Raw genomic sequence first — 27069 nt, 5'->3', positions numbered from 1 at the left:
TTTAGTTTGTAATCCAACACTGGGTACAATGCATCATTTTCTTCTAAACATATTTGACATCGTTCATTGCTCTATGTGCAACAATAAGCAATGATGAAGCTATTAGTTCAGGAAGTGATGATCCTTTCATTTGTAATTTTAAGTCAGAAATGTGTATCTGTTTAATCATTCTCACTGTTGAAACAGGAAGTGTTTTTCCCCCCATCCCTTTGTAAAAGATAGCTAGTAAAAAGCTTAGCCACCATCTCAGTAATCATTTCTCTGCTTTTTCATGGGAAGGGGGGGGGGCACTTCCCAATCTTATTTGCTTGTTTCTCTTTATTGGTGAGGAGTTTTGACATGTCATATTGAAATAGACCCTCTAGAAGAAAATTTAAGATCATAGATTCCCCCTCTACACCATCAGTTTCATATAAATTAGAAAGCTGTAACTGTGATCTCATTTTTAGTCCAGCTACATCTTTAAAAAATAATCCCCAAATTAGATTTCATACCAATAATGTTTTTACTGTTCTGTAAAAACTTTAAAAAGCAAATAAAATACCTAGGAGTTAATTAAACTAAAGAAGTGAAGGACCTCTATGATGAAAACTTTACAAACCTGAAAAAGGAAATTACAGGAGAACTTAGGAAGTGGAAAAACCTCCCATGCTCCTGAATTGGGAAAATTAACATTGTGAAAATGGCAATACTTCCAAAGGCTATCTACAAATTCAATGTGATACCTACCAATATTCCAACCTTATTCTCCAATGAAGCAACCCAAAAATTCATATGGAACAATAAAAGACCCAGAATAGCAGAAACAATCCTCAGCAGAAAGAACAGTGCTGGAGGAATATCAATACCAAATTTCAGACTCTACTACAAAGACATAGTAATCAAAACAGCTTGGTACTGGCACAAGAACAGACCTTAGGACCAATGCAATAGAACCAAACACCCAGATATGAACCTGCAGACAAATAGCCACCTAATCTTCCATAAGGGAGCCAAAAAAATAGAATGGAAGAAAGACAGCCTCTTTAGTAAATGGTGCTGGAAAAACTGGTTAAACACCTGTAGAAAACTAAAGCTCGATCCTTATATATCACCCTGCACCAGAATCAACTCCAAATGGATCAAAGATCTCAGAGTCAAAGCAGACACCCTGAAAACGTTACAGGAAGGAATAAGAGAAACCCTAGATCTCCTTGGCACAAGCCAAAATTTTCTTAATAAAGACCCAGAAACACAACAAGTCAAAGAAAGGTTGAACAGATGGGATTGCATGAAATTGCAGAGCTTCTGCATGGCAAAGGACATAGCTAGCAAGATCAATAGAAAGCCCACAGATTGGGAGAAGATCTTCACTAGCCATACAATGGACAAGGGTCTCATATCTAAAATACACTTAGAACTCAAAAAATTAAATCTCCCAACAACAAATCCTCAAAGGAACAACTGCCCCATTAGTAAGTGGGCTAAAGACTTAAAGAGAGACTTCTCTGAAGAGGAAATAAGAATGGCCAATAGACACATAAAGAAATGCTCAACTTCTCTAGCCATAAAAAAAATGAAAATCAAAAAACATTGACATTCCACATCACTCAAATTAGAATGGCTCTCATCAATAAATCTAATAACAACAGAAGCTAGAGGGGATGTAGCCAAAAGGGAACCTTACTGCATTGTTGGTGGGAGTGTAAATTTGTTCAACCACTTTGGAAAGCAGTATGGAGGTTCCTCAAAAGACTCCACATAGAGCTCCCCTATGATCCAGCAATCCCACTTTTGAGCATTTACCCAAAAGATAACAAACAAGATCATACCAAAGCTATGAGCACAACTGTGTTTATCGCAGCATTATTTGCCATAGCTAAGATATGGAACCAACACAGATGCCCCTCAGTAGATGAATGGATCAAGAAAATGTGATATATATCACATTTTCTTGATATATATATATATATATATATATATATATATATATAATGGAATATATATAATGGAATTCTATGCTTCCATCAGAAAGAATGACATCACTATTTGTTTAGGAAATTAAAAGACTTGGAAAAATTATATTAAATGAAGTAAGCCAGGCCCAAAGAAACATAGGTCTCATGGTTTCCCTTATTTGCAATAACTAGTATATGTCTGAGACAAGCAGAAAAGGTCAAAAGCTATGTACATATGACCATATAAGATGACATTAAGCAAAATTAACCCAAGACAGGGACACAGTATTTTTTTTCTTTCTTGCTATTGTTTTTAATGTATTTATAATGTACTATATGATTTTTTTGTTTCTTTTGTATGTTCTTTCCCCATGGTATAACCCCTGTTTTCACTGCATTTAATTCCTGTGCCCTGCATCTTGTATATACATTTTTCTAATTTGGGGAGGGGAAGGGAAATAACAGAATACTTAAATAAAGATATAGGTTGATCCATTGTAACAGTGAGATATACAAGACACTATGTTTAAACGAACTTTACAACTACAGGGGCAGGGGCAGGGACAGGGAGGAGTTGGAGAGGTGGGGAGGGAAGGGATGGTAGGGGAAAAACAAAGGAGGAGGTAACAGTGCTCAATAGGAAATGTACTCATTACTTTATTCATATAACTGTAACACCTGTGTAATTATTTTTACAATAAAATACATATTAAAAAATAACATTTCAGCAAAAAACTTAAAAACCCAAATGATCAATATGAAACATATTGTATATTCACACACACACATGTATATAATACCACATGTAAAAAAGACAGAAATTACTGAACACCAGGAAGTTACAATAGCTAACATGAATAATTTTCTTCCTATGTCTGAGTTCCTAGAGTAACCAAGGTACTGTGTCTACATGTTTGTCATAAATAATCTTAGATGTTCAAAACCTTCATTTTACAGTTGAGAAAACTAAGGTATAGAGAAGGTGGTTGATTTGTGCAAAGTCACATAGCTAATATACAGTGGAGATAGAATATAAACTCAAGCTCTTGAGTCCCTACTCCAGAGTTATTCACTCTTATACCACTAGCATCAAAATGAGCAAGAGATCTTGGAAAAAGTACGATTTTTATTAAGAAAGAATTTCTGAGAGTATGGCTCCATTAAATTGCCAAATATAATTCATAAATAAACCAGTCAGAAAGAATAAGTCTCTTAGAAGATCCTTGAAGATAAAAGGTGAGAGAACTCTCCAACTGTGTTTGTTCCTTCTGAAGTTCACCAAAATTCATTGCTTGACTATAAAACAGAAGTAACAGGGACCTACTAGTTGCAGGTATATTTAGGTACCAAGAACTGTCCCTTCATCTTTCTTTGAAGGATGATAGCCCACTGGCTTACATTTCCAATTTTTGAAATAACTCAGCAGGTTTACCATGTAGTTGTAGCCTAGGAAAGAATATGAAATGATCAGAACCCTGACCTTATAAACACTGAGTGATCTCTAGGCCTGGCATAATTCAGCCAAAGTTGTACCCAGCTGGAGAAGTCTGTCTTTCCTGTAGGAGTAGGATCAATAGATGCCAGTACATCTCTTCTCTGACTCTGTTAATAAGCTCTTCAGCAGCAGATTCTGTTTTCATGGTAAGAAAAATACATTTGTCTAGCACACAAGCCCCGAAAAACATTTTTGCATTGAAAATTGGAAATTAAATTATAGTCAGAATACTAACAGCCTTTGTGGCTTTTTGTGCCAGCAGCCATGTTTACAGTGAAATTTAAATGTGGGAAAAACTTGCTGGATTGTTTGGTCAATGACTCAGGTCTATTTGTCTATTTGAATGCAGTAATTTTAATATAAAAAACAAAGAATTCTTAAGTTTTTCTCAATACATGGGCTTTATTTCCCCATAATAATTTTACTAGATCGTAGTAACATCTCTTCTTAAATTTAAAACTTTATACATATATATATATATATATATATATATATACACACACACACACACGGTGTGTGTACTGATATATATATACACACATACATCACATCTATCTGCCTGTCTATTCTCTTTTATATACAAATTAATGTAGACTCCTTCTCATAAGTGTTTTTTTACTCATATTTTCTGCTATATTTGAAAATAATGGGTTGGTTCATTTGTATCACCTCCTGGAAATTTGCTTTTTCTAACTTAGCAGAGAATTAGAGCACAAAAAATTAATTCAGATTAAATAAGTAGAATAGATGTTATTGTAGGTATAGATGTGCAAATATTAGTGCATTTTGTCCCACCTTCTGATTTTTATATTTTATTTATTTTATTTTTTGCTTTATGGTAAGGCTTTGTCTCTTTCAAAATCAGCACCTACAATAACAGTACAAAAGGGCTCTTAATGTTATGGAGCTCTAACTCCTCCTCCTTCTGAGTTTTCTACCTTCCTGGTAAAGAAACACCTCATCTACAAAGGAAAGTTCACGCCTTATAATTCAGTCTTCAACCCAGGATGTCTGCGCTTGTAGCTTCCCAATATTTCCACTATCCTCCAACAAGATTCATTTCTGTCTCGAGTCCATTCTGCTCTCTCAGAAATGCTGATAGATCCTCAGAATTGGGAGATAGTCACTCCTGAGGGTTTTGTTTTTAGTAAGTATCTCTCAATGACAATTTAAATTATTACTGTTGCTGGCTTCTGTCCCCAGCCTCTAAGTTCATTATCTCCCCATATGGAGCTGAGCATCAGGCTCAGCTTTACATTGGTGTCTGATCAGAACTGAGTAGAAAAGAGTAAATTGCATAGCAATAATCTCTAGATGGTTTCAAAATAACTAAAAAATGGAGGCAAAAAGCCAACTTTTCACCTAATTCGCTATATGATTTTGAACTCTCCTTTGCAATTACCATTGATCTTAGGAGGCATGGATGACTTTGTTCTTTGTAAAGTTTAATATTGTATTGCCACGTATGGAAAATCAAGTATGAAAATGACCCCAGCTGGGACCCCAGTCTGAGTGTCATTGTATCCAGAATGCTGGACAAACAGGTTTAATATTTTTAAAGACTTGCCCAGTTGGTAAGATATTACTGGGAAACAGAATTGCCTTTGATGTTTAGATTACTTATTTAGCTATAATGTCATCTTACTAAGTTTTACAATTATTCAAGGTGAAAGGTTATTGAAAACAAAAAACTAATAAAACTTGTAAACCACGGGCATATAAGTATTATAGTGTTAATATTTGGGGTCATATCAAGAATGGGAACAAGCCACCCTTTCCCCATGGCTCTTCAGTTTGACTTTCCAGTGTTTCTCCCAGAACCAGACAATCATTTACCCTCTTATTCCTCACATTGTCACTGCCAGCTGTCTGCTATACACTTTGCTTTGCATAGAAATCCAACAGCTTCTTTGTCTCTAGTATCTGATTTCTACATTTTCATTTCCTGTTCTTTCTCTATATTTTGGAGACCTCATTCATCGGGCATAAGCTTGTGTTTAAATCCTTGTTATCGATAGATAACAATGGAAATATAGGACTCATTTTAATCTTGAATTGCTTTCATGTTAAAGCACTGTGTAAATCATTTGTTATTTTGTTTAATTAAAAGTCAAAATAACCGTAAAATAGGAATGGGCACAAAACCTGAGACACATCAATAAGATAATCAAAAGTCATGATAGGAAATTAAGTGTGCATTTGGTCTTCACATTCACTGTACTTTTTATGGGAGATGGAGAGAGAAGCGAATAGTACCTGGATATTGGCTAATCTAAAAAAAACAATTATCTTTCTTTTCTTTTCTTCCCTAGGGGTAGAATGAGAAAGGGTTAACTTGATGGTAATGAATTTAGTTTCTTCCTCCTAGTAATGAATTTACATACCTGCTATTGGGAGCTGGCAGGCTGGCTTTAATTCTTTACTCTCATTAACATGACTTATAATAATTGTAATTTCTATAGAATATTAAAGTTTATAGAAAACTGCTTTTAGCTAAAGCTTCTGTTCCAACTCAGATTTCACTTTAGATATAAGGAAACTTATACAGGAGGACTTGATGGCATTTAATCCTATCAAGCACATACAGCTTAGAGCCAGGGTAGTGCCCAAAGTATTTCAACCCCAAAGTCTTTGTTCTTTCCTCTACATATTGCTGCTGTGAAAATAATATGAATCTTGGACGTTCCTCAAAAGACTCTAGCATTATTCACCATAGCTAAGATATGGAACCAATCCAGATGCCCCTCAGTAGATGAATGGATCAAGAAAATATGGTGTGTATACATATATATGTATATATATATATATATATATACATATATATATAAATGGAATTCTTTTTTTCAAATTCTTTATTTCGATTAAGTTTCCCCAATTTCACAGTATTGTGGAATAGTGATGTTTAGTTAAAATCACAAACACATTCTAACTTTCATGGGGCAAATTGTCTATTGTGGTCTATAACATTTATGAGTTCTATGAGCTTTGTGATACAGTTATTTCTTCCATATTGGGTGATATGTACGTTTCTTTTGTTTTGCATAGCGTCAGCTGTTCCCTCTTTCCCATTTGTTCCCTCCCTCCCATCGTTGCCATTGAGTTGCTTAGTTCATTTTGGTCAATGTCCAGTGCGGCTGATGGGTCCTGCTGTTGTATGTTTTTCCCTGATTCCCTCTAGTTCCATGTCTTCCTTCTGGTTTCCCTCCGGTGTGCACATATATACCATATATGTGATCAGCAGCATGAGTTTATATAGTGTGATTCGACCAGATGAGTAGAAGTCCTTTGTTTCTCAAGACTTGTTAACTTTGTCATATTATCTTAAGTTTTGGATTTAACATCCACTTATCAGGGAGACCATATGTTATTTGTCTCTTTGCTCTTGGCTTACCTTGCTCAACATGAGTTCTTCTAGCTCCATTCATTTCCCTGCAAATGACATTATTTTGTCCTTTCTAATGGCTGCATAATATTCCATGTGTATAGACACCACAATTTTTGGATCCATTCATCTGTGGTGGGACATCTGGGTTGTTTCCATATCCTGGCTATAGTGAACAGTGCTGCAATAAACATAGAGGTGCATGTGTCCTTGTATACTGGTTCCTGTTGTTCAGGATATATGCTTAGAATTGATATTGCTGGGTCATAGGGGAAGCCAATATTTAGCTTTCTGAGGACTCTCCAGACTACTTTCCAAAGTGGTTGTCTAAGTGTACATTCAAACCAGCACATCCTCTTTCTGCACATCCCCTCCAGCATTTGTCCTTATTTGCAATAATTAGTATGTATCTAGGATAATCTTAACAGATGAGCAGAATAGCTCAATAGCTATGTACATATGACACTAAGCGAAATGAACTCCAAGACATGAACACAAGAGGTTTATCTTTGTTGTTGTTGTTTTTAATGTACTATGCAATTTTTTTGTTTCTTTTGTATGTTCTTCCCCCTATCATATGTCCCCTGTTCACACTGTATTAGATTTTGGTGCCCTGGTATTGTATGTGTGGTTTTTTTGAATTAGGGAAGGGAAGGGGAACAACAGAATGGTGAGACAAAGGACAAGGGGGAACCAACGCAACAGCATTGATACTCACAAGACAACATGTTGGAAATGATCTATATAACTTTGGGGGTGGGATGGAGCGAGGGAAATGAGGGAAGAGGTAATAAGTTTGGCTAGAAATGTACTTATTACCTTACTTGTATAACAATAACCCCTCTGTACATAACCTTTACAATAAAAAAGTGAATTTTATTTGTTGAGGATTTAATATGCACAAAGAATCCTTTTGTATACTTTTTATTCTTAAAGCTGCCTTGAGAAAAAAAAAAATGGTATAATTGCTTCAGTTAGAAAGTAGAAAATCCAAAGAATTTAAGTACCCCAGATCAAATCACAGTACCAGGTCATACCTTCTCTCCCATTCTAGATCAGCAATATTTTTTTCATAATTAACAAGAATTCATCTTCAATATACACTCATATCCTTTCTTCAATACTATAGTATAAAAAGTGTGTGTGTGTGTGTGTGTGTGTGTCTATATTGCTGAATTTGTAGCACTTAGTGAATTTTCAGATGCCGAGATTTCAATATATCAATATTTCAATATTGTTTTGGTCTCTATAGAGTGAGCATGGTAGATAAATGAACAAAGGATAAAGATCAGTCCAATCCCTTCACTCCTTGACCCATTTCCACAGTCTTTCCCATCATCTTGATTGTGTTTAACTGTATTAAAGACCTTCTCCCAGCTTAATAGCATCTATCTCTTGGAATCTACCCTGACTTTGTTTTTACCTGGAGACAACTGCAGGACATACCAATTTGTCCTTATCCTCTCCATGATATGAGACTAGCTATGATGGTATATACCATATACAAATGTTAGTATAGTACCAAGGGTCAACGTCTGTGAAGATTGGAAATTTGTGCAACATCTTTGAGGTAATCTGAACAGGAGTTTGCAAAGAAAACTGAAGAAGAAAATTTAAAGAAACTAACCAATTCGTAGACTCATATCCTGGAACAGTGAATTTAATGAAATAAGATGTCATCATCCCTATCATGAGATGAGAAGTAAAAATTGAACATGTCAACAAGGAAGTCATTGACTACATTAACAAGAACAATTCTAATGGAGTATTTGGACTGAATACAGTGAAGATTGGCTGAAGAATGAAATTTGAGACTGGAAAGATGGACAAGATTGAAAGCATTACAAAAGGAAATTATTAAAAAGCCAAATGATGACATTCAAATCCAGGGCCACCATGGGATGCATAATATTAAATATATGGGTTGTTATTCATATATAAATATATACACATATGTATAGATATAGATTCTTTACTCTCCATAATGATAGAAACATGACTAGACTTTGTATAAAGAAAGCTGGTTTTCGGTATGACCTGTACCTTTTCCAGTGTTGTGACTCAGAATTGTTGCCTAAACTTTTTGAAGTTACCAACTTTAGCGCCATCAGTCCATTTTTAATGTTTTAACATTTCATTGGTGGCTAGTTTGATAAGTGCAAATGCACTGGTGTTAAATAGACTTTGGTATTATTTTCCATGCTCTATCCTGTGATTTATGCCCATCATCAACCATACCCTGAATATATCCCAAGATTTCCAGTTCTTCTTTATTCTCTTTAAAACAATTGAGGCAGAACACAAAGGAATTTTAGAGCAATGGAACTGTGATAGTATAATGGTTTATACATGTTATTACATATGTGTCCAAATCTATAAGATACACATCACCAATACCCAGCCTATGGAAATATGGACCCTGCTGTAATAGTATAAGTTCACTGGTTTAAATAAATGTAGCACTTTGGTGGTTCTCTGGTGGAGGATACTGATAAATAGTGGAAGCTGTGTGTGGGAGCAGAGAGTATATAATAAATCTTTGTACCTTTTGCTCCATTTTTCGTGAACCTAAAACTTCTCAAAATAAAAGTCCAGTGGCTCATGCCTGTAATCCAAGCTACTCAGGAGGCTGAGATCTGAGGATCACAAGTTGAAACCAGCCTGGTCAGAACAGTTTGGACACTCTTATCGCCAATTAACTAGTAAAAAGCTGTGAGTGGAATAGTGGTTCAAGTGGTAGTACACTAGCCTTGAATGAAAAAGCAAAGGCCCAGGCCTTGAGTTCAAGCCCAATACTGGCACAATAAATAGAACAACAAATGAAGTTTATTATATAGAAACTAAAACAAAAGATCAGACTATTAAGCCTGGTTTTAAATACCCTGATCATATCCTATTTAGCACTCATACAGGAGTTGGGTTACATCCCCACGCTGCCAGAACGATGAGAAGAGGAGTTTGATTTATCCTCTCACCATTTCTAATCCTCATTTTCCTAGTCCTTGCTGTTTCCACGTGGAGGATTCAAGAAGACAGATGTTTGGTCTGCTAGACACATAATTACAGTTCTTACTTGGTTTCTTGGGGGGAAGCCTATCCTGTAACGCACGACTGCTGTGCAACAGGCATTGAGTGCTGACTCCATTGTATAAAATCTTCAAGGAGGGCAATAACCCTTTCACACTGCACAATGTCACGAGAAGGAAGATTTGAATATTCATGTAGCTCCGGCTTCACTTTTTTCAGATACCTCGTGACATCCTGTGCCTCATCCTAAGGCTGTGCCTCATCCTGGACACAGACCATTTGGAAGTAGGTTAATGGTAAAGTGCTCCCTGCTACAGTGTCTGTTGATGCAAGGGAAACTCACATAACATAGCCATAATACTAACCTGTGTGAATCAAGGCCTCTCTACTGCCTCGCCTTCTTTACCCTTATATCCCTCTCTAAGAAACAAATACCCTGTCAAATGCCGATCAACAAATCCATTGCTTAAACAGACAGCAGCCAAACAACCATGGAACTCTGGGCTTCTGTAAGTGAAAGTTCCCACACCTTTGTCAGTAGCCTGATTTAAGTCTTAATTGCCAATTTTAAGGTCACAGTACAAATCCCACTGAAAAAATCCCACTGTTTTTTTAAACTAGTGCGTTTGATCTGATGCAAGCATTTTATATTGTCTGCATAGCAAAACAATCTCCAACCTCGACTAAGAGCTCTAAATTGCCTGCGTTTCAAAACCTCCAGGTTTTGAAAAGTTGAGCATAATCAGAATCCCACTGGGAAGAAGCATGTCAAAAAGATTAATTAGAAGAAAGCAAAAATAGTGACTTCCCCTACCTTTGTGTTAAACATTATAAAAATGCCCAGAAGTAAAATGAGTAAAGATCTTTATATGGTTTTTGTTATAAATTTCATTAAGATCATGGAAAAAAAATCATCTAAGTATTGAAATAGCCTTCCTAAAATGGTCTCCACCTTTCATGAACAGAAACCTATGTCTGGTAGATATGTCAGGGTATTACTGACAGTAGAGTCAAAGGCCTCTGGCTTCTCCTCTCTGCCAGGAAAGATGAATTGCCATGGCAACCTTGCCATGAAATAATAGGTCAAGTTTTATCTGTCTGCCTTGGGCAGATTTTATTAGGTTTAATATAGAAGTGGGTGCCATTGTAAAATGAAGGTTTTAGTTTTCTAAAGTGAAACATCATGACAAGAAAAATCTGATCAGTAAAATCTGCTGGTGTGAAGAGGATTGATAAAGAATAATATGGAAAGAGAGCATTTAAATTGATGGAAGACCTATTTAGAAGCTAGTTTTTTTATAAGTGCTCTGTTCTAAAATGTGGGCTTGTTACACAGATACGTATAATAGCAATGTGTATGTAAATGAATTCACAAGATTGGTGGGGAAAGGGGGTTTGTAAATCTTATTTTAAAGGACTATTAACTGATTTAAGGGAAAAAAAGTTCTTTCTGCTTTAGTAATATAAAGATGCAACAAGAAAGCATAAAATAAGCCTTGTATTTTGCTTGATATTTTTGTAAGACTAAATTTAACATGGTTTTATGTCTATTTATGGAAAGGACAAAATAAATTCAACTTGGAAAAAAGAGACAAGATACAAAAGATGTGATGTGTAAATATCAGCTGGGTGCTGTGGCTCACACCTGTAATCCTAGCTACTCAGGAAGCTGAGATCTGGGAATCATGGTTCAAAGCCAGACCAGGATGGCAAGTCCTTTATGCTCTAATCTCCAATTAACACTAAAAAACCTGTAGAGAAGCTGTGGCTCAAGAGGCAGAGCCCTGCCCTTGTGCAGAAAACCTCAGGGACATAGCCCTAGTACAAGCCCTAAGAATCACACACACACACACACACACACACACACACACACACACACACACACACATACACACACACGCAAATCAGCAATCAGCATTTGGTTGTTTCTGTTCTCCAGGGACTTGTGTCTCAGTATAAATCATGACTTTAAATGTTATTTTGAGACAATATCTCAATCATTTGGGGATAAAATTCAAACAAGTACAGATATATAATTTTTGATACACCAAGCATCATTGTTCTTTCTAGTAAGGCATATGTTAAAATAAATAGATTAGATAGGTAAGTAGTTAGCAAACAGATAGACAGATAATAGCTATAAGAGAAAGAAAGACAGAATTAAGGAGAAAGACTTATGATCAAGTTTTCAAAGTAGGAGGCTATATCAAACCATCCCAATAGAACTATTTTTACTTAAACAGAATATGGTAGTACATTTTAGCATTATATTCTTTTGTAATTTCACAATGAGGCCCTGCTAGACTTCTCCAAAGACCATCTTTTATTTTCCTTACTTTTTTCTGCAATATCAAAATAACAGATTTGGTAGCTGTGAAATGTATATCCCTTTCTTTCTGATCATAAAGATAGCAGACTGAGGTCAGTAACTATATTACTTTCCCAGAACTTCTGTGGTGAAGAACCACTACCTAGGTTAATTAAAATAAGAGGAATCTGAAGTCTGGAATTACAGGGTCAGTAGGGTCATGCTCTGCCTGAAGGCTCTAGGAGAGAATCTGCTCCCTTTCGATCTTTTAGCTTCTGATTGGTTGCCAGCAATTAGCAGTCCTCTAGTAGGATAGCTTTCCAGCATCTGCCTTTGCCTGTACATGGCTTTCTTGTCTGTGTGCTTGAGGTCTTTTTTTTCTTTTTATGAAGAAACTCAGCACATGATTAGGGGCCACCTTAGTTTCGTATCACCTTACTTACTCTGATTGCATCTACAACAATCCATTTCCCAAACAAAGGTTCTGGAGAAAAGATTTTAACATACATCTTAAGGAACATAATCCAACCTACAAAGGTAACTATGAATCAGAGGACTCCATCTCTGAGTAAACTGTTCCTATTAAAATTGTAAGTGTTGCATTGTGTTCTAGAAGCAATTTTTATTGGCTTTAACCTTTTGTAAACATATAGGAAGTATAATATTTTGATTAATGAAAACAGCAGGACAAAGGATGGACTAATGCAACAATGATACTCACTAGCCACTATGTTGGAAATGAATTTACAACTTAGGAGGAAGGGGAGTAGGGAGTGGAAAGCAGGAGAAAATGAGGGAGGAGGTATTAGTCTTCAAAAAGAAATGTATTCATCACCTTACTTATATAACTGTAACCCCATTGCTCATCATCTTTCAATATATATATATATATATATATATATGTAGAATAGAAGAAATAAATTTATGATGTACCTATCACAATTCCTAAATAGTAATAGCCATTGGTCAGATTTTTTTATTGAATGGTTAGATGAATAAGTCAGTGTTCATATTAAGCTATATAAAGCATCATTTAATCTTCCTTTATTATTCCAAAGAATACTAAAGTAGCAAAGTACTAGTGAAGGGATGGACACTTGCTTGATCAGAAATTGGCTGAATATTTATTTCACTTTGCGTCTTTGTGTCCTTGGAAAACTCATTAGTAAAAGTGTGTTTTACATCTTGCATGGCAGTGTTTCCAGCCCCCATGTATATTGACTTCTCAATTGAGTAATCACACATTGTTTTCTTTAGCCCAATGTTTTTGATCAGTTAACTTGAAAATGTGATTCATCTATCTGTTAAAATACCTGCTTTATCATGCAATAGGGGTTTGGGTTCTTTAGTTGATTTTTTTTCTATCTAGAAATCCAGTAAATGTATTTTGAATGTACTGATATCGTTCAAGTTTTGTTCCTTTATTGACATTTCATTTCCACTTTAATGTGATTCAGAAAAAAATAACCAACTACCCAAGAAACAAATTACAATATAATCTCTAGGTTACAAATGAAAGCTATTTCCTCAGTCTTAAAACTGAGTATTTTCTCTGCTTGACTTCAGAAAGGCTTTGGAATACTGTACATGCAGTTAAAAGTATTATCTGGGGGAAGGTTTGCAGGCAAAACAAAGAAATGCCAACATTTAAATGGAAAAAATTCCTAGCTACTATTTACCAAGCTGCTAGTGTTTTTTATTTTATAGTTCACTTGTAACATCTATTCAAATATTTTTAATCAAAACTATCATTAAAGCCAAAAATGTCTCATGAAAACATAATTGAGATATCAAAATATTTAAATGAACTGAAATGATTTTTCTTTTCTCTAAAAAGAAAAGAAAGCTGTTGCTCACAGAAGAAACATTTCCATATTCTAGTTCCATTTCTATCTCTTGTTTTTATGTTAGAAATTTCCAGGTGTGTTTTTCAATCTGTAGAAGCCCATATGTGTGGAAAATCAGCAGGCATTCCTACTTGAGACAACTGAGAGGAACAACACCAAACCAGGGTGGGAGCCAGTTCCTTTACACAGAGGAAAGAGGCACCATTTTAGTTATCTTCTGAGAGTGTTCTCATTCAATTACATTATTAGCACTTGACATTATAAAAATGTTCTACCATCATTAGCAAATGTCAAATATAATGAAGTGTTTTCCTGACTTATTTTCTTCCTGATATAATAGACGAAAATGCAAATGGACTTTGTAATCCAGAAATTGTTTTTGATATCTGAAACCAACACTGAGTCAACTTGGTATGGAATTATTAAATTTGTTTATTCTTTATATTTTCTTTGAAATTGGGAGGAAATTTCTGCCTTATATTTCTTATTACATTTCTCCTGCTTGGTGAGATTTTGTATCCTCCTTGATAGGTTACAAATATATCCTATTAGATTGTGTTTCTGGTTTCAAATCAGAACGATGTTGGAAAGGCAGCATTATCATGTGACTTAAATACTGTCTGAAAGTGTCCATATCTTCCCTTCCTTCCTCTCCCTCCCTCCCTCCCTTCCTCCTTCCTGTTCTTTCTCTTTTTCTCATAAGAAATTTTGATATATAATGGCTCTCCAATCCTGTGGTTTCTAGCAGCTTCCTGTGACATTTCAATCACAATTTAATGGAACCTTGGCTTCTGTCTCGAAGATTAAATACACCCACAATGTGAAATTGAAGCATTTTATAACAGGAGAACTAGTTCCTTTACTGTCACAATAAAATTAACATATTTTGAAAAGGGGACAGCATCACTGGAAAAGGTCAAGAAGAAAGAGATAAAGCCACAGTTTCCAACACAACATTATTCAGTGTCTGTGTTGAAATGTCTCTTGACAGGGAGGGTCTAGGTCACCACTTAGCAGTGTCTGCAGTGTGCAGGCTGTTTCCCTCTGTTGACAAAGTAAGGAAAATCAATGCACTGTAAAGGGACCTCATCAGGTACAGTCCTCCGGCTTGCACAGATGCTGCTCAGTCAATGGTAGGAAGATACTTTACCAATGGAAAAAAGAAAGTCATTTTAAGTTGCTGCTTAGTGGGGGGGGGGGGCTGGGCAAGTTACATTTTAGATAAGGTATTCTGGAAAAAAATGAAGTTGAGCCATATGTGGGAATGTTTTTGAATAGACTCTCTTCCGAGAGCTAAAAATATGTTACAATATTTCTCAGCCTACCTTGATTTTTTAAACAATGTTTGGGAATTTAACCTTGGCATTTTTCCATATTTACTTCATTTCACTGTTAGGTATACTGTTAACTGAAATGAATCCACTATCTATCTAAGGCTAACTATAAAGCTCAACAATGGCTTCTTTCTGGCTAATGAATTTGTATAGTTGTCTCACTGATTTGCAGTTTGTGACATTCCTAACATCTACATTTTCATAATATTTATAAAACAGGCAAATTGCAATAATGTTCAAATGATTGCCTGGTAAAATCTATTATATAGGAATGTAACTAGGCAGCTTTTTGTTTCTAATATTATGATTGGGATTTAATTTTTACAAGCATTTATAATTATTTATTAATACATTTTATAATTATAAGTTTAATATTTTACTACCACTCTACCCATTAAAGATATTAGCCTCTGTCCTTTCTGGTACAGTGTAGTTATTTCTCAGGTTATAACCTGATTTTTCTATCATTTCAAATTTATTACGATATCTTTTCTAGGTTTAAAGAATTTTCCTCTTGTTTTTTTCATATGCTGAAGTTTTTATTTTGTCTTCTGACCCTGGAGTATATTCCAGAAGATCTTCCATTGGTTTTTACTTTGTTTCTGCTATTTTAGAGCTATACCCTGTTTTTGTCCTATTCCTGAAACCTTGTATCCATAATCATACCTAACAAGCATCTTCTAATCATTCCAGGATTTTCTCTGATCCAACAGTAGAATGCATTATTGTTGGCTTGATGAAAAGTAATACCCTTAGCTAATTTTTAGTTTCCTTTTTTTATTGTCAATGTAATGTACAGAGGGGTTGCAGTTACATAAGTAAGGTAATAAGTACATTTCTCATCTAACTTGTTATGCAGCCCACATGGTCTCAGGATCATTCACTGATTCCTAACCTCTTTCATCATCTTTCTCTGAACTTATAGGAACCAAATAGGATATGTCACACAAATTAAGCATTGTAAGCAACCTTAAGTTTCTCACTGTTTGCCATTTGGAGTATAAGTATCCAAATAGAAGAAAGCCTGAGAGTTAAGAACATACCTAGCTTGAGTCCATGGTAACATTGATTCCCTGATATTTCATTTTCATTGTAAAGGGAGCTCTTTCTGTGTCATTCAAAACATTAGGCCTTTAAATCTTGGGAGTGGGGGAAGAGCTGAGATGCCTTCTGCAGACAAAGGAGGCATCTCAAGGATAAGTAAGGAAGAGGATACAGACTTAAGTAGAAGGACAATCACATTTTGTCCAAAGTAATGAGCACCAAAAGCATGGTAAGAAACAGAAGCCAGACCCCAGTCCCCAAGGCTTTTGGTAAAGGGAAAGCTGAAGAACATTTGGATTAGAAATGATACCTCAGATCCTCAGGTTGAAATAAGGAATAATTTTTTTATTGTGAAAATACCGTACAGAGGCGTTACAATTACATGGGTAAGGTAATGAGTACATTTCTTATCAAGCATTGTTGCCTCCTCCTTTGTTTCCCCTTCCCAATCCACATCCCCCCCACACACCAAAGTTGTAAAGTTTGTTTTTCGACATAACGTCTTGTACATCTCGTTGTTGCAATGGGTCCACCTGTATCACTATTTAAACAATTTGTTTTTTCCCTTCCCCACTCCAAATTATACCAACATCAAATACAGTGAAAACAGAGGTTATACTGTGGGAGAGGGACAACTAATATATGTCTGAGACACGCAGAAATGGTCAAATACATTGATGTTAGGCGAAATGAACCCCAAGATAAGGACCAAATGGTTTTTCTTTCTTGCGATTGTTTCTAACATATTTATAAGAATTTTTTTTGTTTCTTTGTATGTCCCTCTCCCAAGAAATCATTTGTTTAGCACAATTATCCATGGAGTGTAACAGAGCCATTTCCATGTGTCTGTCTCTGATTCCCAATTTTAACTGTTATGTACAGTCTCTTTTTGAGGAACTCTGTATTGTAGGCTATTATCTCCCATTTTGAGTTATCCCTTCTCCACATTTCAACCACCACAGCCAGCACTTGCCATTTATTGACCATTGTTTGTGTGCTGCTACATGAATTATTTCACATAACCCTGATACAGATGTTAAACTTCAGAGGGGTCTAGTTTAGAGACTTAGGAACTTGTATATGCGCTCCCCAGCTACCTAACAGGAGAGCAGGAGTTAAACTCAGATCTGTCTTACTCAAACATCCCCACAAAGCTAGTGTTTTCATTTTCATTTTACAGTTGTATAAGCGGAAATTGAGCCACAAGCTCCTTAAAAGGAGATTTTTTTCTCTTTTCTCCCACATTGGCTTGTATTTGTGGACAGATAATAAACACATAATAATGGAGATAATACATTTCTCTGGCTTGAAACTACAAGCCACAGATTTTTAGGTAAATATCATCTTTATTTTTATTTTCCGTAGTTAGATGTTCTTTAATGGGGTTTCCATCTTTACTAAAATAAAAGTTTTTTTTAGAGTATTGCAGGGATGCCATATAAAATCATAAGGCAAATAAGGTTAAAAATGATAGAGAGCTGTGCATTCCATTTGTGTTTTTATCTCTTGAAACAACTTTTGGAGTTGTTAATCACTGCCAAAGATGTACTGCCTTATTTCTAAGAGATCCTCTTTTATTTTTTAGGATACAGCAGGCCAGGAAAGATACAGGACCATCACCACAGCCTATTATCGTGGGGCCATGGGCTTCATTTTAATGTATGACATTACCAATGAAGAGTCCTTCAACGCAGTACAAGATTGGTAAGTTACAGCACATACAGCTGTTACTAATGATGGAAGCTTTCTTCCCAGTCTTTCTTCCTTTACAGCAGTGATCATGGTGCATTGTCATTTTTGTGCTTATCATATACAGCAATCCCGATTGTGCTTCATAAGACTAAAAATTGGTGGTTATGCTCAGGGCTATTGTGAAGGGATCAATAGGAAGTTATTTTGATGATATTCCTACATTTAAAAAAAAAGTCTGTGCTTCATGTCCTATTATCCAACCTGCCATAGAGTGCCTTCCTTTTATTTTTTTTTCTTTTCTTTTCTTTTTACTGGTTCTAAGGCTTGAATATGGGGCCTGGGCACTGTCCCTGAGCATCTTTTTGCTCAAAGCAAGGGCTCTACCTCTTGAGTCTCAGCTCCACTTCTGGCTTTTTTGAGTTCTTTGGAGATAAGAGTCTAATGGACTTTCCTGTCCGGGCTGGCTTCGAACTCCGATCCTCCTGTATCAGCCTCCTGAGTAGCTGTGAGCTGCCTGCACCTGGATAAATCAATCTTTCTCTCTCTTTCTTCCTTTTCTTTTTCTTTCTTTCTATCTATCTACCTATCTTTCTTTCTTTCTTTTCTTGCTTGCTTCCTTCCTTCCTTCCTGTCTTTTTTTTTGTTTTCCTGTGGCTTAAATTCAGGGCCTGGACACTGTCTCTGAGCTCTTTTGCTCAATGGTAGCACTCTACCACTTTAGGCCAAAGCTCCACTTCCTTACATTTTTAATTCAATAAAGGTTTGCAGGTGTACATGGGATTTAGAAATGGTAGCCCTTAAGCTAAGTCTAGCCTGCTACTTGTTTGTTTATAAATAAAGTTTTATTGGAACATAGCCAGGCTCATTTGTTTATTGGCTGTGGTGCTTTCACACCATAACAGCAGAGTTAAGTAGCTGCAACAGAAACCATATGGCCTGAGAAGACTAAAATATTTCCTATCTGGCCACTTGGAGGAAAAGTTTACTGACTCCTTATCTAGAAGATTTGTTACATGGGTTATTCAAACTGAAATTTTTCAAAGGACTGGAGTAATGGGAAAAATAGAGCCTAAACCCTTTCAACTCATAACTTCCGTCTATAATGACTGTGGCTTCCTTATCTCTCCCATCAGTATTTTGGGAGGATTCAGAATAGCAGAGGAGAATGGTCATTAGTTCCTCCTGTAAAAGGGCTTTTTTTTTCAGAGTCAGAATCTAGCTGAAGTTTTGTGTGGTATTGAAAGATATATTGAGCTCCCAATGGTAGTGACCACTGACTGAGGGAATTCATACCACATTTTAACTCTAAATAGTCACAGCTTATCTATGAATAAGGACTATAGTGAAAATATGCAAGCAAAACAAATAGCATTCATTCTTGTTCTGTTTTGTGTAACATTAACCTCAGTGACTTTTTTAATGCATATCATTAGCTTGAAGCAGGTCAGTTGTCATTATAAACTTAGATTTTCTTTATGTTGTTTCTTTTAAATGCTGATTGTTCTCCTGGAAGATATCCACATCTTTCTTCATCATATGTACACATATATTCAGACACATACATATACATTTACAATGTATGAAATAATAACATTGATAATAGTAACTCAGAAGAGAAATATACTTAGAAACTGAAAAAGCAGTAAGTGTAGTATCTGTAGGAAATCTAATTGTTTTGTACTGAAGGACATAGAGGACATAGTGACCTTTGTTATTAGATTGAATGTTATAAAACCTCTGGTTCATGTCAAATTATTGTGCAAACTTAAGACAATTCCAAAGACCAGCAGGTTTGTTATAAAATGAAAGGAAACAGAAAATTTCTATATAGGGATCTATATAAGGATTTGATTTAGGATAAAAGTAGCATGCAAATTAGTACCACAAATTATTGCTTAGTTAATAGTGTTATGGTATCTACTTAATTGACAGCTATCACTGAGGCAAAAAATGTTCATTTAACTTTGGCTAGTCTTTTTCTGAAGATGTTGAGACCAGCACTTCTAACCAGGACTTGTTCTAACCAGGCTCAGTGTTCCAAATGCCATTTGCACCCATAGTTTGTTTTGCCCTGTTGTTTCAATGAGAGTTACTTGGCCACTGAAAATACCTGGAAGGGTACTGTGAGCTCAACCCAAGTGACAGTAAAACCAGGAGCACATCCCTAAAGCCTAAAGCCTCAAGAAATACTTCTTCCTTTCTCCTCACTCATTTTCTCTTGAAGCCATCTATCTCACAACACATTGATGCTTGTATTTCCAGAGTTTCTCCTCTTCAAATCCAACTCTATATACACTACCATTCCTTGGAAGCTCTGTTTTCTCTCTTTAGAAAGGCACAATTATTCTTGTCTCTTTTGGACTTCTCTCAAACCTCACACACTCTTCCACTCATCTGAGGGTGAGTAAGCTCTGGTGGCTTTTTATTTTATTGTTCTCTGTGTCCTTGGCCATCTTCTCACTACCACAAATTCATTTATTATTGACATCAGATACCTTTCAAATTTTAATTTCTAGTTTAGTCTGATTATAAACTGCTATGCTGCATTTCCACATCCCCCAAATATTTCTCTACCTGGACACCCTGCTAATGTATCAAAATTGATTATCTTTCCCTCAAACTGCTCACTTTTGTAACATCATTATTTCTGTTCATTGTAATAACATACTTTATTACTCAGGGTTATTACTCAGGGACCACCTTGAATCCAGTTTTGAGACTCAGCCATTCCAATGGGAGCTACCTCACACATATTGACTCAAAATAGCCTTTAAATCTGTTGCTACCCTTCCATTTCTTTTTTGACCATCCTTGTGAAATATATTGTTATCTTTTGCTTCTACCCTCATTGAGCTACCAAACTGATATTTTATAATTCAGAGATTTACCTTTCCTAATCATTACTTTCTCATTGGCTACTCCAAGATTCTTCCACAACAACTGGATCTTGAATTTTATGAAGACCTCTGCCAAACTCTCATGAGCCATGATTCCATTCTGAAATTAATATGACAACTTGCAATCTGACTTTCACACATACTGTATCACAAAGCCCTTATTTCTTTACAGCTTCATTTCATATTATTCTTCAATCATATGGAACAATTTATTACTCCTGAATATGAGCCCAAACACTTCAAATTCTGTGTTTTCTTTTGTATACTGCCCTCTAGTTTATATTTTTTCTACAACCTTCTACTTCATCCATAGATTTTTCTAAAATCCAAGAAGTCCATCATTTAAATCATTACTTGTTCAATCAGTTTTCTACAAAGCTACATAGGCATTTTTAGGTTTTATTAAAAATTATTCAGCAATACTTATTGAGCATCTGGTCTTTGACAGCCAATTTCTTACACATTGTACTTGCTACCTGTGCCAGCACTATCTCAGTTAGTAGGTCTGCCATTACCCATCTATCTGATTTAGATTCTTTCACTCATCACACTTTATAAAACACCAAGCTCAACCATGTTGACTTTCTGAGTGCCTCTCAAATGCCACTCTAGTACTTTCTACAAACCTCATAGAAAACCTTCAGACTATTGCAATTTGATTGTACTTTGTTGTGTTTACTGGATTGTTACTAAGCCTTTTTTTCCCCAGTACTGAATATAGAACAACCCAATATCTGCTTTCTATTCTTTTTTCAATTTTTTGAATTCCTATATTTTATTTCTTTTTACTATCATATATTAATTGTACAAATGGATAAATTTAATTGTGGCTTTTCTATATAGGTGTATTATATACTTCTATCAAATTTACCTTGTTACTATTTCTTATCACCTTTTCCTAACCCCCCCTTTTTTCCTACTCTGACTCCTACTAGTCTATGGCCAGTCTCCGTCTGTGTTCATGTCTTTCTTTCCTTTCCTTTCCTTTCTTCCTTCCTTCTTTCTTTCTTTCCTCTTTCCTTCCCTTCTTCCCTCCCTCTCATCTCACCTCCTTCGTTCCTTCCTCTTTCTTTTACCTTCCAGTTGGAACATAGCCTCAAATATACAAAATCTAGATAAGTTGTCTAGGTTCTTTATGAAAGTCTAGTACGATGACTCATAATCTCTACACAGTACATTTTAATTTTATTTAAAAATCTTCTCCATCTGTTCCTTTAATGCTTTTCTATATAAAGTGTGACATGGCCAAACACTGCTGAATTTCCTGTTGGAGAATATCATTGTCTTATATCCTCCTCCATCTCATTTGTTCATTCTGCTTTTTATAACACAATAAAGAACTAAAAATATAAAGTTTGTTTAAAGCTGGAAATCTGGTGAACAGATTGATGAAAAAAATCCCTACCAGCCTAAGGATAAAAGTCTAACACCAAATTCATATTGGTTTTAAATAATCGCTTCTGTGATTTTCAGGGTATCATTGCAACTGTGCCAGAACTAGAACAAAGCTTTACCTTCCAATATTCTCTTCCTATGACATTTTGTTTGTTTCTTCTTTCCCCCCAAATATACCACTGTAAGATAACATAATTTTAGCCTGATAGCAACAACTAAGATTTGATGAATAGTTACTAAGCTTTTATTCAGAGCTTCCTAATCCTCTTTTCTAAATCAGTTCTGTTACAGCTCAGAAGGGGAGTGGTAGGATTAGAGCAAAATGTCTGACCCTATACTTTCACTACTAGCCCAACTGAGGCTCCAGGAGTCTCTTTTCTCTTTTTGGATGCTAATGACTACATTTCTTATTGTTGGTCTGAGGCAGCTATGAAACAGTTTTTTTTTTGTATAGAAAATACAAATTAAACTGAAGTTTAAATCACCTATGGTGTGACTCCCTTCAAAAATAAAACCAAAACACCCTGCTTCCTCCATTGTCTTTAACATCTTAGTAAATAACACTCACAAAAGCTCTCATTTTCTGACTCTACCTCCAATCATTTAAAAATTATTGTTATATCTTGTTTCTAATTTCAAAATATGGTCCATGCTTTTTAATCACAGCAGTTATGTTGAGGTGCTTGAGAGCCCCAAAATAACATTCTTCCAACAGACTGATATATAGCCATGGTTTATATGTGTTTTTACTGAAAGACATTATATTTGTGTTGTGTGCACCTCTGGAGACATATACACAACTATGACCTGTTAATGCATCTTATGACAAACAATGCCATAATATATGCCTGAAAGAAACTTATCCAACACATGGATTTTATCCATAAAACACATCACAACCTTCCTGTGCTCAAAAACACCAGGCAACACTTGAACACCATACTTGACAGTAATTTTGATCAGTAAAATGATATACACATGCTCATACATAAAAAAGCAAAATAAGTAAACCAAACTAAATAGTAGAAGAAATGAAAAATGTGATGCCAAATAGACTGTAAAAATGATGCTAATTGATATTGTGAGATCTAAGACAAGAAGGCAGAGCATTGCATTGCTTTACCCCAAATGAGATGGTTGACTTTGATTTTTATTACTCTGTCCAGTCAGCCAACTTTCTGCCTTTGGGTTCTAGTTTTGTTGTTGTCGTTGTTTACACACTCTATTTGATGCATTTGTTTCTGATTACCCCCAACAAATTTATCAGGCTGGACAGTGACATAGAAATTAGCTTCATGAATAATGCAATATATTAAAAATGTAAAGCCTTGAATTAAACAAGTCATCCAATACTGAATAGGCCCAATAGGCAAACCTGGATTTATATTCTGATCACAGAGAATTGTGAGTGTGTATGTGTGTGTCTGTGTGTGTGTCCAATCTAGTAAATACCAAATAGTTTGAAACTGGAAGCATAAATTAGTAGTTAGTATATTGATTATGTATGTATACAGAAGATACTAAGAGAATGGAGGGTACCCATCCTGTGTGATTTTGTGTTTTGATGCCCAACTAACATCAGCTATACTTAGGAAGCAGCAGTCCTTAAATATTGACAGTGATGTGAATACAAGAACCTAAATTCTAATAGATTCAGCCTTACTCCAGTCAGGGTATATGAGGAACTTAAAGATTAAACATAAAACTTGCACTCTTGAATAAAGGTGTTATGTAAATACAATTGCCATTTGTTCTGTTTCACTTGCACTTTAAAAATATACTTCCTGGAAGTTTCTAATGTACAGTTTTGTGTCACAATATTTATAGCAATACCAGTATTTCTAGCAGGATTCCCCAGGTCTCTGTCTATTAAAATATATACTCTTTTCTCTAAAATTAGTTATCTACCTTTGAGGGTAAATTTTTTTGAGAGACAATAATTACACTTGTCATGTAATTCCTCGGAGAAGCCCATTTTCCAGTTCTAGGTCTTATAGCTTGGTTTCTAGATGGAATTTGTAATGATTGATATTTGAAAGCAAAGCTAAGAGATTGTTGCTGATCCTGTTTAGAGAATGGTTTTTGGCTTTAAAAGTGAAAGCACACTGTGACCACTTCTATAAATGCAGATCCATCAGGAACAATTTCCCTTCCAGTCTACTCACTAACCTGAGTAAACATGTTTAGTATATCCTGCTAAATATCATTGGCATTTATTTACTGTTTGTCCCATCACCAAGTAAATAAGGCATCACTCACTATGAAATGAGTATAAAGATACCCTCTTCTAAATCTAAGTGGACACAACCAGTCTCATCTCTCACCAGTTATAAAAATGTTTCACTGTATGTTCGATGTAAATCTCTTTACTCTAGGTAGAGAATTATGGATCACAACTTATTTATTTACCATTTAGAAGTTTGCTCATTTTTTTGGAAGTATTCAGGTTTTAACGCCTTGCATTGGTTAGGCTGTCATTTGCTACTGGAACCACACTCCAGCATTTTTTACTGTAATTACATTTTAATTAGGGGTCCCACACTTTTCCCCAGGATCAGTCACAAACAACAATCCTCCCAATCATGCTACGTATGTTATAGATATGTGTTACCTGTTATTTGTTAAGATGGGTCTTGCTAACTTTTTGCCCAGGCTGACTTCAAAATATGGTCCTGATCTCTACCTTCTAAATAGCTAGAACTATAGGTAGGCCCACAATAAGACATGGCTATTTATTTTTGCAGTTAGATTATTGAATATAAATATCCTAATTATCAGTTGTAAATCAACTAACTCCTTATAAATATACTCCATGGAAATGACAATTAAACATTAAAGAAAACTATTCAGAAGAAAAAATATAATAGCATATAAGTCATGGGAGCACTGTATTTGTATTTGTTTAGGTGATCAATATTTATAGGTGATAATATATGTAGTCCACTACCTGTCTGATTATATTTATATTATATCTGATTTATATTTTTACATATATATATGAGTCAATAAGCTATGGAATCTTATGGTAAGTATTCTTACATCTTTCCCTTTCTGAGTCATCAATTTTCAAAACGACAGTAAGAGTCATAGTGTAAGTAAAGGAAAGTTATAAGCAATCCAATCTTATATCACAGTCTCAGTTACTCCATCTTATTTCTCTACTGACTGAGTAACATGGAACATTCCTTATATACATTTCTGTTGTATTTTATCATCTAATTTTTACATATAAATATCACACTAACTTTTAAAATAATTTTCCCTCTTATAGTATAGTGAAATCTCAGTGAGAGATGTCACAATGACTGCATGAAATCTAGTTCTTGAATATGATTCATTCTAATCACTCCTGAATGGAATGAACTTTTTGAAATTGACATTCTAATGTATGCCTTTAGTTATTCAAACAAATGATTGGAGAACCAGTTTTTATTATATCTTTTGTTGTAAAGATGCTGTACAGAGGGGTTATAGTTACATGAGTAAGGTAATGAGTATATTTCCTCTTGAGCATTGTTATCCCCTCCTTTGTTTTTCTCTAGCCACCCCTTCCCTTCCCCTTCACTCTCCACCTCCCAAACTCCTTCTCCCCTCCTCAAGTTGTAAAGATCGTTTTTAAATAATGTCTTGTAGCTCTCATGGTTACAATGGGTCAGCCTGTATCCTTGTTTCAGCCTTTTGTTATTTCCCCTCCCCTCCCCAAATTAGAAAAATGTATTTATAAGATGCAGAGTACTGGAATGGTGAAAACAGGGGTTATATCACGGGAGAAGAACATACAAAAGAAACAAAAGAAATCGTAGAGTACATTATAAGTACATTAAAAACAACAGCAACAAAGATAAAACCTCTTGTGTCTATCTTGGGTTCATTTCTCATATCTTGGCTCATTTCACTTAGCACCATCTTATATGGTCATATGTGCTTAGCTTTTGACCTTTTCTACCTGTCTGGTAAGATTATCCTAGACATATACTAGTTATTGCAAATAAAGGAAACCATGGGATCTATGTTTCTTTGGGTCTGGCTTACTTTATTTAGTATAATCTTTTTCAAGTCTTTCCATTTCCTAACAAATGGGGCAGTGCCATTCTTCTTGATGGAGGCATAGAATTCATATATTTGTATATATATATACATGTATACACACACACACACACACACACACATATCTCACATTTTCTTGATCTATTCATCTACTGAGGGGTATCTGGGTTGCTTCCATATCTTACTATGGTAAATAATGCTGCAATAAACATAGTTGTGCTGGTAGCCTTAGTATGGCCTTGTTTGTGATCATTTGGGTAAATGCTCAAAAGTGGGATTGCTGGGTCATAGGGGAGTTCTATGTGGAGTCTTTTGAGGAACCTCCATACTACTTTCCAAAGTGGTTGAACAAGTTTACGCTCCCACCAACAATACAGTAAGGTTCCCTTCTGTCCACATCCCTTCCAGCATCTGTTGTTATTAAATTTTGATTATAGCCATTCTAACTGGGTTGAGGTGGAATCTCACTGTTGTTTTGATTTGCATTTCTTTTATGGCCAGAGAAGTTGAGCATTTCTTCATGTGTCTATTGGACATTCTTATTTCCTCTTCAGAGAAGTCTCTCTTTAAATCTTTAGCCCACTTATTAATTGTGCAGTTGTTTCTTTGAGGACTTGTTGTAGGGGGATTTAATTTTTTGAGTTCTAAGTATATTTTAGATATG

The 27069-nt window shown here is 35.3% G+C and overlaps 1 protein-coding gene across 2 annotated transcripts in view; it reads left to right on the top strand.

Moving 5' to 3' along the window:
• Positions 1-27069, top strand: part of Rab3c (RAB3C, member RAS oncogene family) — a 218889-nt gene that overhangs the window by 99811 nt on the left and 92009 nt on the right. For both annotated transcript variants that reach the window (XM_042690941.1, XM_042690940.1), the window contains exon 3: positions 17960-18078. In XM_042690941.1, coding sequence (XP_042546875.1) covers positions 17960-18078 — 119 coding nt within the window. The remainder of the gene's footprint in view (positions 1-17959; positions 18079-27069) is intronic.

Source organism: Dipodomys spectabilis, unplaced genomic scaffold, assembly GCF_019054845.1.
Source record: "Dipodomys spectabilis isolate Male_0828 unplaced genomic scaffold, ASM1905484v1 ptg000140l, whole genome shotgun sequence".
NCBI classification, from domain to species: Eukaryota; Metazoa; Chordata; class Mammalia; order Rodentia; family Heteromyidae; genus Dipodomys; species Dipodomys spectabilis.
Note: the sequence above shows the minus strand (reverse complement) of the source record. Positions and strands in the feature narration are given on the sequence as shown.